Consider the following 12137-nt stretch of genomic DNA (forward strand, 5'->3'; position numbering starts at 1 on the left):
GCACAATTTGAGCATTAAATTAACACAATTAGAAATGTAAATGAGTCATGCATGAGCAGGCAGTCTGGGCCTGCAGGCTTCTCTGAGGTAGTAAAGCAGCTAAGATTTAGGTTGTAGAACACATTTTACATGAGGTAGGTTTCATGTTTTCGGTCCCAGTGATGCATCAGAAAAATAGGTAGATTCTCTCTTTCCACAGAAGCTAGCACATAATTAAACAGGTGAATGGAAATGATCCGCTCCCAACATTTCCATATGAGGTCATTAGCATATGGAACTAATTGTATGAAAGGGATGTTGATTTATCCCTAGGCCTGGTCTCATGTGAAAATAAGATCAAATGACTAGTCTAATGATAAATAGGCTTTGACACTTGATCTTTCAAAGAGCAAATGCCCTCTATACTACTGTTACAAATTAAAATAACAGAAAGAAATCATAAGCAGAAATAGAATATACACATGTGTTTTGGATTAACACAATTGTCACCAGTTTTAAGTCAAATGAATTCATCCTGAATCCTGCTAATCTGTCAAATCAGTGTACTCTAGTCCCCACCCAACACTAATAAATCAACTAATCACATCTAATTCAATCTGCTTTAAAAGAGAGGAGGATCTCAAATTAAGGATTCCATTTCTACAAGTCAGTGTGCAAGGTGTTCCTTTATTTAGCCAGGGCTGGTCTCAGTAGAGATGCTGGCATTTCCTTCCGTATTACATTGAATTGTATACACTTCCAAGTATGTGTAACTGATATATTTTACAATGTATGTCTAAAATTTTGCTGCGTTTGACAGCAACTTAAAAACCCCAAAGCGAGAGTAGGAGCGCCCCCTGTCGAGTGTCAGAGGGACATTCTCTTTCACCATTGGCTGAAGCCTGTGTGACGTTTGCGGAAGTCAACAATGGTTTGACTGCACAAGGTGAGTTCAGGATCGTCTCTCCAGTTTTTAATCCACCAGCTGTTGCCTATGTCCGCGTAGTTGAATGTAGGAAAGACGTCTGAGAGTTTATTAATTTATATTTATTATTTTACCTTGCTCTGGCACATGATTACGATGATGATGGTGGAAGCCTATGTCCACCTGACTGACCCAGTGTAATGTTTTTAGTAGGGAAGTTATACTAATAATGAACCTGCAAGCGTCTGTATCACAAAAGATGGAAATTATAAATTAATTCACGAATATTGCATTTAATGTGAATTTTGCGACATATTGTATCCCAGTTTTCGTTGGTGCCATCAGATTTTTATTCCTAATGCCCTTCTTCAGTCTTCAAAATTGTGCTTTCTTAAATTGATATTTCATTCTTGTCTATGGGCTGTCTGCCAGCTGGACACCCCAGTCCTGCTAGATCTTAATTGGTGCCTTTGACCTGCAAGAATGAGAACCTACACGGATTTGTTGACAATCAACTATTTGACCTAATTCAATTTATTTATCTCATGTATTTCATGATATTACACTAAGTAGGTTTAAGTGTGCTTTTGTCCAGTTTATTGTGGTTTTCATTGAAAGAAAATTGTAACTTTAATTTCCATCTATTTTTATTGGTATATAATATGATTGTTTTTAACGCATAAATGTAGCCATAATTGGGTCTCCTGTACCCTTCATTTACCCAGACAGACTAATAAAGTCACTTTAAGAAAAAGTGCATGTTGACAGCACATGCTTCTTTATATTTAACATTCCAGATTTACGAGAAAATTAGTTTTTAGATTATGCTATGATGTGGGTTAGAATACGTCAATGACAAAAAAAAAAAAAAATTATATAAAATTGTGGCTATGACATGATATGAGCATGGATCCTTATACTGACAGGTTCCAAGTTTCAAAATTACCAGTGTACCTTTGAGACCTCTACATTTTCCTTTGCTGTTCAGCCAGCCAGAAAATAAAGTCCAATAAAGCTGTGACAGAAATAGCTGACATTTGGAGGTGCTGTGTAAATAATCTGTTCAGCCCAGCAGTTGTGTGCTGACCGTCTTTATCCTGACTTTTAATGGCTCCTGTGTAAGCATTACAGACATGATAATGAAGATGACATGTCTTCACAGCCATAGAAGTTTCAGATACACACAAACATACAACACAAATCTACACACAAACATTAAACCTGAGCTAAAACATACCATAGCTGCTATATTATGGAGGAGGATGCAAGCAAAACCATTTCTTCAGGAACAACATTCCAACTTTGATGTCATTCCTCAGTGTTGGTCCTCCTGTGGCTAAATGCTGGTTTACTCTCAACAAATCTGTTCTTTAATTTGTACCTAATAAGGATGCAAAGATGAGGATTCCCACTAGTAAACTACAGCATCTCGCCATTTTCACCACCGTTTTGACTGGCGGAGGGATCGGCACCATGTATTATCTCATGCAGAGTGAGTGTACCTACTTTATTTTTCTTTGTCCTCAGTGTCTGTTGTGTTTTGTGGAATTCTTCTATTTCATCTGTAATTTTCCTTAATTATTTCTTTAATTCTTGTCTTTAATTTCTTTTTAATTATTTCTCTCTAAGGGATAAAATGGTTTCATTGACTAAAAAGCCATTCTATTATTGTTCCGTTTCAAAACAAAATCAGAAAATGGAAAAAATTGTTTTTGTAATTTGTTTGAGCGATATTCTCTTATTGAATGTAACACAGAACTAGAACCCTAACACTTACTTTCATTTCAATCTGCCAATCTGCCACAGTTTCAAGCATGGGTTTTAAGTAATGTGGCTGCACTTGTTACTCAGAACTTTTTGAAAGCAGCGAAACACATGCTGGCACCAGCCTGCGGCGTTTCAGTGCTCCACAGCGCTACATTATGACGAAGAAGAAAAAATCAAATCTGTGACACTGAGTAGGAAAAAGATGTAATCTTTTAATCTTTGTAATCTTTAATCTACAGAGCATGTAAATAAAACTCTGCATACTTTTATTTCCAAGACAAAAAATTTCTCTTTTTTTGGCTTCTCTGTAATTCTGTTTTTCTGTTCTGGTTTTAAACCACAAAATCCAAAAAAACCCACACCATTCTTTTGATTTTATGATTTTGTTTGAAAGAGAATAATGAAAGAATGAACCATAAATGGATTGTCTGAGCTGATTCTCTGTGATCAAATCACCATTTCATCTCATTTGGAACCTTGCATAATCAATTTCGGTTATTTATAATATGAATAATTTGTGCTTTTCTGATGCTCCATTAGAACAGTTTTCTAAAGCAGATTTCTACAAACTGGCACTGCAGAAATTGGAAGCATGTCCTGTTGCAATGGAATGGTTGGGATGTCCACCTCTTAAAGTCCATAACATTCATCTGAATGACAGGACCAACCGCATAGATGGACAAACAGCACAGGTACATGTTATCAAAATAGGCTTTTGTGTTGGAGAAGTGCGGCAATCCATAAATCTTTATTTATGTAGAGTCTATTACAATCAAAATTGTTTCTAGGCGCTTTACAGAATCCCAGGGCCTGACCCCCAACAAGCAACAGTGGCAAGGAAAAACTCCCCTTTAACAGGAAGAAACCTTGAGCAGGACCAGGCTCATATGGTTAGACCCTCCTGCTGATGGCCAGCTGGGTAGAGAGAGAGGAGAAAGAGGAGGACAGGTAGAACAGAGAATAGGTATAGATAATGCAAATAAGGCATAGATAATTGAAATACATTAATTATAACAAACTGCTGATATAGAAGTTGAGTGGGTCAGCGGGGTTGGAGGTCAGTAGGTCAGCTTACAGCTCTGAAGGTGGCGATACCTGTAAATGGATACATAGAGAGGGGAAGAGAAGCAGAAAAACTACACAAGAAATAACATCATCACTGATCTCCTCTCCGCTCCAGAGGCCCCTCAGGTGATCATGTTTCTGGACCCCTGCAGCCTCGGCCTATAGCAGCGTAACTAATAATTAGACAACCCTGACCCTCTAAGCATAATATTTAAACTACAATAATGAATGTAACTACACAATCACAGTACTCTAAGCTTTTTCAAAGATGAAGGTCTTAAGTCTAATCTTAAAAGTGGAGATGGAGGCACCTGGACGGGCTTCCACAGCAGGGGGGCCTGGTAGCTAAATGCTTCGCCCCCCATTCTACCTTTAGAGACTCTGGGGATCACAAGTAAACCAGCAATGGAACGGTCTATTGGAATGAAAAGGTGTCACTAGCTCCTCCAGGTAGGATGGAGCTAAGCCTCTGAGGATCTTGTATCTCAGAAGAAGAATTCTTCTAAAGAAAAAATATTCTAAATTTAATGGGCAGCCAATGAAGAGACACCGGTACAGGAGTTATATGATCCTTTGTCAATACCTGTTGGAACTCTAGCTGCAGCATTTTGGATCAACTGGAGGCTTCTTAAATATATGTTTGGACTCCCTGATAATAAAGAATTACAATAGTCCAGCCTGGAATTAACAAATACATGGGCTAACTTTTCAGCATCATGCCATGTCAGTAGTTGCCTGATCTTTGCAATGTTTCTCAGGTGAAAAAAGGCACTTCTAGAGACTATTTTAATGTGGCAACAGATGAATTGAAGCTGCCATACTTCCAGCTGAGTGCTGACCGCTGTAACATGTGTTGCAGCTAAAGATCCCCGTGAGTGGGTCAAAAACTGGAGGTTATCTGTATATGTCTTCAGTTAGAGACCCCGATGCCAATGCGTGAGTACATGCACACTGCTGCGAATAGACACATTAGGATCACTTTGTCCACACAGTGATGCTTCAGATTCCACTGATCAAATGTGCTGTAAAAAGATGCCCACATGTACCTCATACATAAAAAAAAAAAAAGGCCAATAACTCCCACCGTTAACTTTTTATCTTTCCTTTAAGGACTCAAAACATTGACTTTGGGCCACTTGTGTTCATTACTGAAGCCATAAAATCATGAAACAAAAAAGACAGAAAATTAAAATAGATTCAAATTTTGATCTATTAATTATTGTTTATTTTTAAAAAATGATTTAATGATTCAAACATTTTTTATGTGCTGGGTTAATGACTGCCCATTCATTTCTGTGTCCATGCCTGCCTGTAGATGGCGACTAAAACAGGCAGTTCTGAAGATCCGAGAAGGAGCGACCATCAACCTGCTGGATCCTCCAGCAGCTGTTGCACAAGTCCAGGAGACAGATGCCCAAAAGGAGCTGGACAAAGGCTACTGGTCCTGACCAAAGTCCTGATTTGACATTGACCAGTCCTGTTTTAACTGAGGCTCCGTACTTTTGTTTAAAAAAAACATAAAAAAAAACAAAAAATAGAAAAAGAAAGGGGGGGGCGGTGTACTCCTTAACGTTACCTATTTTGATTTATCAGAATAAAATAAAAAGTGAATTAGTAAATGATCACACTTCAGAGAAACCCAATGTCTATGCTTGATTTAATCAGAGCTTAAATATTAACACACACCAGGAGGCGTAATGACTGTGTGCTGAAACAGCAACCTCCCCTCTGATGGATAATATAATGTTTATATGCTGTTTTACTGGACTGTAAAGTATAAAGTGGAATTTTCACAGTCCTGTCCTATATTCCGATGTCTGTTACTTGATATCTTTTTATCCATCCATCATGAAGAATTTAACAGACTTATTGAATCTTGTGAAACATGTTTACATTGTGATAGCTTTGTGTGGACGTTGTTGACTGCGCACATTTTGCTATGCTGTATGAAAACTTGGTTGTTCCAGTTTAAAGGGTTTGAATTCTGGTGGGAACGAAGTCAGTTTCTGACATCAGGTGATGGTGGAAAGGACAAATCTGTGAAGCCTCTGGTCATTGTGATCCTGCTGGAGTTTGGAAAGACCATGGGCGTGCTGAAAAAGGTGAAGGGAATCTTGATTAAGGAATTGAAATTAACGCTGAAGGAAAAGACGTCCGACGGCAACAGCCATACTAAACCAAAGATTAACGTTAAAAAATGTTTGCCAGTTCCTCTTATCGGGTTATTGCAGTCAGAGGCGTGGCCCGGACCGAGCTCTCGTTTGTTTATCACGTCTTTATTATTTTGACACCGAAACGTTTCCATGTCCTATAAAATAAAATCTTCTGCTCACTATTCAATAAAAACAAATAAAAATCCAGACTATGGGCATTAACCTTCACCAAGAAATGGAGAATTCTCTTTTCTGATTCTTTTCCCCATATTTTGACAATCGGCGCAAGGTTGCAGTTCACAGTCCAGGCCAGCAGGTGGCAGTGTTAGTGACGATTGCGAAGAAGAAGAAAAAGAGGAAGCAGAAGAGTTCAACATTTTCGGCATTTTAAGAACAAAAACAAGGTAAGGCTACGTTTCAATGTTATTATTGATTGATTTCAATGTCCACCATCCTTTCATACCACACACAAAGCAACAACAAAACAACCTCGCGGGGGTCACTGCTGTACGCCAGAGAAGCGTTTTCTATGTGTACTCGAGTTGAATATTTTCCATTTGATTTACTTTCTATCGTATTTCATCAACAAGTGCATGCACTGAAAATAAGGTATCAACGATGTCCGATCATGACACCGTGCCTGGCAGGAGGCTCAGGTTAGCATGTGGACATGATGTGTACGTCACATGTCTGATTTTGAACACATCTTTGCCTCACCCAGTTTACATAGCTTTAACTCCATAGTCCTAACTCCATTTATTCTCCATAAAATTGTTCCTTAGCAATGTAAATAAAAGTTGAGCTCCAACCACCCAAACATTTGAAAAAGACTATAGTGAGCAACGTGGAGGAACTTTAGGTTGTTAACGGCATCATCTAGACACAAAATGTACACAGTGATTTCAATATGTTAATATGTATTTGGATTATGATCTCTGAAGAACACTCCAGTTTATGACCCAATTCAATCAATCAATCAATCAATCAATCTTTATTTATATAGCATCTGTTCTGTTTCTCTGCCTTTCAAAGAGAAGAAACCCAGTCCAGTTGACAGAGAAAACTACCTTGGATACGATGACCTGGATGATTGAGAATCTACACAAACATAGCATCTGTTACAGTCAACATTGTTTCTAGGCACTTTACAGAATCCCAGGGCCTGACCCCCAACAAGCAACAGTGGCAAGGAAAAACTCCCCTTTAACAGGAAGAAACCCTGAGCAGGACCAGGCTCATGTAGAGGGACATGTAGAGTATTACATTGTAACTTGGTCATGTGACTGAACTCCAGACCTGTTGTTTCAGTATGTTTGGAGCTGTAGTTGTTGGTGTTGGCACAGCCGGTTCAGTGAGAATCCAGGACATGTTGGCTCCAATGGCTGGCAGCCCTGCAGAGAAAGTGGCCGTCAAAGGATTCGTATCCAGGTACAAACATGTTATTTATTTATGTGGGTTATTGAATATGTAATGCAATAAATAATTACTCATTATGTCCCTAGAGCATTTATTACCTACAGCAGGCTGAAATTAGTTGGATGAAGAAAGAATTGCTGCATTTTTAATGAAGCTTCTTAGCATGATTAACAAAAGAGATGAATACATGTGACAAATGAGTTCAGAGTTTCAATGGGTGGGTGTGTTAGGGTCAGGGTTTGGCTGTGGTGTTAAAGTTAGGATTAAGTACGGGTTTTAATATAATAGCAATGACATGCAGCACCTGTCCCGAACTGGATTCAAACCTGGGTCAGCTGCAGTGGGGACTCTGCACATGCACATTATGTCCACATTCTGATCCCCCATCATTTTATAACATCAGTTGCCTCCGTGGATGTTTCTGACATTGCTTTTTCATTGTCCGTGTTTATCACTGCACTGTAATGGAATTCAGTCTTTATTGTTGCAATGACATGCGAGGGAAAACTTGTCCAACTGCCTGAAAGATGATTTGATTTTGAAACAGGAGAAAATTGGACCAACAACAGGAAGTGAGTCAGATTTCAGTTGAAGAAGCTGTGCAGAGAGAAGATATTCATGTGGCTTTCATCTGTACAGAGAACCTTTCACATGAGGATAATATCAGGTAACGTGTTACACTTGTACTTTTAAAATGTATATTTAATCCTTTTGTGACTCCTAAAGACTTATTTTTGGATGCATTGAGTATTGTTCAGATGATAGACAAGTAGGTACCCAGTCCAGAATATCTTTGTTCACCTACCTGAACTTATTACATATGCAGGCAGTGAGAAATGTTCCGGCTGATTTTCTCAGTTATCTCGGTTGATGAACAGCTTGAAACAGGTCAACTGGACCTCCTTATGGTCTCTTGCTACCGGTTGATAGAATTCTTGATATTTTTGTTTGACAGACTGGATTTTAATGTGACATTGAAGAGGGGGCAACACTGATTACCTTTTTATCGTGATACCTGGGATATATTAGGAAACTAATGAACTTGTTCCTTAATGTAAGCACTTTGTTGTAAACTAGCAACAGAGTCACGGATGGTCAAGGATCTCTGATGCATGTTGGCAAATGCCCTGTACATCATCAAAAGCACCAACAATGGACACATGAGCATCAGAACTGTAGCACAGATCAATGGAAGATGGCTGTCTCTGATGAATGCCATTTTTCTTTGCATCAAGTGATTTTCAGGGGGGCTTGTGCCTCACTTACCTGGGAATACATGACAGGATGCATTGTGGGAAGAAGCCAATGGAATTAGTGTGGTGCTTTGAGAAAACCCAGCTCCTGCCATTCATGTTACTTTGGAAACAGTGTTACAGATTCCTTTCATGAAAACAGTATTCCCTAAAGACTGTGGCCTCTCTCGGCAGGATAATGCTCCCTGCCACAAAGCTAAAAAGGGTTAGCTATATTTTAGGAGCTCAATAACAAGTGTGAGGTGAGTAGGCCTTCAAATGATCTAGATCTCAGTCCAATCGAGCATCCATAAAGGCCCCATCTCTCATCTTACAGAACCTTTTGGACTACTACTGGTAGTAATAAGCAGGTGGTCCTACTGTTAAACCTGACTGAAAGCTTTAGCATCCAAAAACATATCAGAGGAGAATATTCCAAATATGTGGGTTGGTTTAAAGACATTTTAAACATCACTTCTTCACCCTGTCTCATCAGAGCTTTTCTGCAGGCAGGGAAACATGTCTGTGTGGAGTACCCCATGGCCCTGAGCTACAGGGCTGCAATGGAGCTCTGGGATTTAGCCCAAAAAAAAGGTAGAACTTTATTATGTGCTTACTTTGGATAAATGTGTTTAATGGGTTGTGTTATTCAGTGTAGCAACTGTCATGATTCTCAATAGGGGTGCATGCTTGTTTCAACATGGTCATATTAAAGATATCTTTTATATTAAGATGTCATAGCTGTAAGTTATTCGTCTCTCCACTGTCCTGCCATTGTGCTTGTGCGTATCAGGCCTGATTCTCCACGAGGAGCATATTGAGCTGCTCTCAGAAGATTTTAAGGCACTAAAGAGGGAGGTGAAGGGTAAAGTCCTTCAGGAAGGAACCCTGCATTTCACAGGTAAGGAAACAGATTTCCTGCCTGTGTAGTGCAGCATCAGATATGCGCACACGTCACAAAGACTATACTGTATGATATGTCAGAGATGTGCTGGTATTCCCTTATTTGTGTCATCAAGACCGAAGTGAGGCCTGTCATAGAGAGATGTACAAGAGTTTTAACTTTTTAGCTGTGTTCTTTTTATCTGCATCTTCACTGTCATCATATCAAAATAACAACAAATTTCAGATATTTTCTTTTCAGTCTATATGAAAGGTTTGTGACTGATCGTGACTGGACCTGAGGGTAAAAAAATATCAATGTTTATGTTCTGTTTAAGGTGGACCTCTGAAGCTCAACTTTGGTTTCCCAGCATTCAGTGGCATCGCTCGCCTCACGTGGTTGGTTGAGTTGTTTGGAAATCTTTCTGTGACAGGAGCAACCCTGGAGGCAGACCCTGATAAAAACTACTTTAAGATGACTGCAAAGCTGAAAACCTCTTCTGACAGGTGAGGGACAAGGTCTCTGTCTGTTAATTTGGCCAGACCATTTTGAACATCACACTGCCATTTAACTCTTTAGAAAATGCTCTGGAACTCAAAACTGTATTTCATTCAGTGGAAAGTGTCATGCATGGGTGCTTCTAGTTTATATCTTACAGTCACATATGGAAGATTTGGTGTTTAATGATATCACTTGCTGCCTGTCGTATATTGAAATTTCATAAATGCCGTTTACTCATTTGTTTACAATTAGAGGAAACATTTGGCAGAGGAAACATAAGGACATCGAGCATTACTCTTGCTAAATATGACCTGAGATATTCTGCAGGCAAATATAATAGTAATGGCTGTTTTTTGACATGTCAGTAGTTATTATTCTATTTGGGACTTGTCATTACATTTAATAAATCACCAGAGACTCTAAGATATGAGGGTTAAGCTGCTCTTTACACCCGGAATGCTTTTATTGCTAAAACTCACTTGCGCGCAGTATGAGATTTAAAGCAAAGATCAGTTTTGATCTCAGAACTCAGCAAATTTGCTCATGCAGAACCTTGATTGCGGTCCTTTTATGGAAGGAAGGAAAAAGACTGTGACATAAGAGTATATGCACTCAAAAAGGATAACAGTATACTTCTGGGAAGGAATTATGACAGGAACGACTAAAACTAGTGGCTACTGCTCTTTCAAGAATTGTTAGATTTCATCCTAAAGTAAGACAGGAGCAGAAAAATGTGAACACACCCTTCGGCATTAGCTTGTTCAACTGGAGGAAGACAGTCCGATCAACTATAGCAAAGGCATTCCTGGAGACAGAAGTATCGATTGGAATAAAGTGTTTCAGCATCTATATAAATAGAGTTTTCTGTCCAGAACTCTCACATGGATCGAGGAACGAGGACCGGCTTTTCCCCGGGCCAAAAACATCAACTTTCAATTTGACTCGTGCACTCTGACCCGTATCCCAGCAGCACCTAGAGGGACAGTTGGGCTCTTCATGCAGGATTTGGTGCAGTTCTCTGCCAAGCTGCTGGGACAAGTGAGTCCAGAAGAAATCCAGAAGGAGAAACTCCGGGTCCTCCACTGTCTGGAGCTAGCAGAGAGAATACAAGAACTTTGCCAAAGTTAAACCTTGGCTTTAACATGGCCATTGAGCATGATATTGGGCTTAAGAACATAAGTTATAATTAATTATGCTACTACCAAAGTTAATATCAACAGTTGTAAGAAATTAGGATAATATGAATTTCACCAGAGTAAAATTTACTCCCAAATTAAATTAGATTCTGTTCTCACTTTAAAGAGACACCTAATGTGACACCACCCAAGTCTCAAATCCACACATTCTATGCTAACAATCTTTCAAAGCATAGTTATTCTAAATGGCATATAGACATAGGAACGCTTAATGCCATATACACATCTTTGCTTCTTGTGGTAAACGGCAGTGTTTGCGCAAGTTGTTGCTCTAGTTTTGTCTGTTTTCATTTTTCTTTTTGAATTCATTTTCTTATGTTGATGAGCAAAAATATCTAAAGTTGTGAAGAAAAAACCTGGGCATCCTTCTTTGAAATGTGTGTATTTATTTCATTCTATCTGGTGTGGTGTGAACTGTCACCTCAGAGGAGCAAAGACCAGTGAAACAGGAGATGGAGGAGGGTTGACACCGTGATGCCCTGAAACCGATGCCTTATGACCTTGATGGTCCTTCTAAAATCCTTGCAGTCAAACGAGACTTGGTTGACTTTGAGGTTCTGTCAGGAGAAGATTACAGAATAACCCATCTGATGTGAGGAATGTCCAAATCGGCCTTTTTAAAAAAAGGATTTATCCATTTCCAAAAGATAGTCATAATGCCATTGCTATATTTGTGAGCGACAAACAACTAAGTATGAGCCACAACCTGAGATTCTCTAGAGGTGAACGATAAGTGAAAAGTGTGTATGATCCATGATATTTATGCTGCACAAAGAATTTCAGTTTACTTATCCTTGATCATCTCAATGTGATGAGCACATTTCCTCTCATTTATTATAATATATGTTTCTTTTAATTATGTATTTGAAAAAGCAGTACAGTAATGTTTTTGTAGAATCTTCATTTGAACCATAACCATCATGTTTGAGCTCACTGTTGTGTTTCAAGAGGTTTGAGTTAATGAAAAATAAAAACATGAATGCTTTAGAAATTGTCTTTTTGTTTTACTGTAATTATGCA

The 12137-nt window shown here is 38.9% G+C and overlaps 2 protein-coding genes across 2 annotated transcripts; both read left to right on the plus strand.

The window, feature by feature from the left end:
• The first annotated feature begins 854 nt into the window (after positions 1 to 854).
• On the plus strand, positions 855 to 5374 carry coa1 (cytochrome C oxidase assembly factor 1). Its single transcript, XM_029830486.1, has 5 exons — positions 855 to 925; positions 2294 to 2396; positions 3212 to 3363; positions 4596 to 4672; positions 5052 to 5374. The coding sequence occupies exons 2-5, from the start codon at positions 2303 to 2305 to the stop codon at positions 5182 to 5184; spliced, it is 456 nt and encodes a 151-aa protein (XP_029686346.1). The 5' UTR covers positions 855 to 925; positions 2294 to 2302; the 3' UTR covers positions 5185 to 5374.
• A 499-nt stretch (positions 5375 to 5873) lies between these two features.
• On the plus strand, positions 5874 to 12108 carry blvra (biliverdin reductase A). Its single transcript, XM_029830485.1, has 7 exons — positions 5874 to 6293; positions 7198 to 7317; positions 7853 to 7972; positions 9034 to 9131; positions 9331 to 9438; positions 9758 to 9926; positions 10794 to 12108. The coding sequence occupies exons 2-7, from the start codon at positions 7199 to 7201 to the stop codon at positions 11047 to 11049; spliced, it is 870 nt and encodes a 289-aa protein (XP_029686345.1). The 5' UTR covers positions 5874 to 6293; position 7198; the 3' UTR covers positions 11050 to 12108.
• The last annotated feature ends 29 nt before the right edge of the window (positions 12109 to 12137 follow it).

The sequence above is a fragment of the Takifugu rubripes genome, chromosome 22 (assembly GCF_901000725.2).
Source record: "Takifugu rubripes chromosome 22, fTakRub1.2, whole genome shotgun sequence".
Classification (NCBI taxonomy): Eukaryota; Metazoa; Chordata; class Actinopteri; order Tetraodontiformes; family Tetraodontidae; genus Takifugu; species Takifugu rubripes.

Coding starts and splice junctions, on each gene's coding strand:
- blvra (XM_029830485.1), top strand. CDS start 7,199: ATGTTTGGAGCTGTAGTTGTTGGTGTTGGCACAGCCGGTTCAGTGAGA. Junction 9,132..9,330: donor GGATTTAGCCCAAAAAAAAG/GTAGAACTTTAT, acceptor TGTGCGTATCAG/GCCTGATTCTCCACGAGGAG. Junction 9,439..9,757: donor AGGAACCCTGCATTTCACAG/GTAAGGAAACAG, acceptor GTTCTGTTTAAG/GTGGACCTCTGAAGCTCAAC.
- coa1 (XM_029830486.1), top strand. CDS start 2,303: ATGAGGATTCCCACTAGTAAACTACAGCATCTCGCCATTTTCACCACC. Junction 2,397..3,211: donor CATGTATTATCTCATGCAGA/GTGAGTGTACCT, acceptor ATGCTCCATTAG/AACAGTTTTCTAAAGCAGAT. Junction 3,364..4,595: donor TAGATGGACAAACAGCACAG/GTACATGTTATC, acceptor CATGTGTTGCAG/CTAAAGATCCCCGTGAGTGG.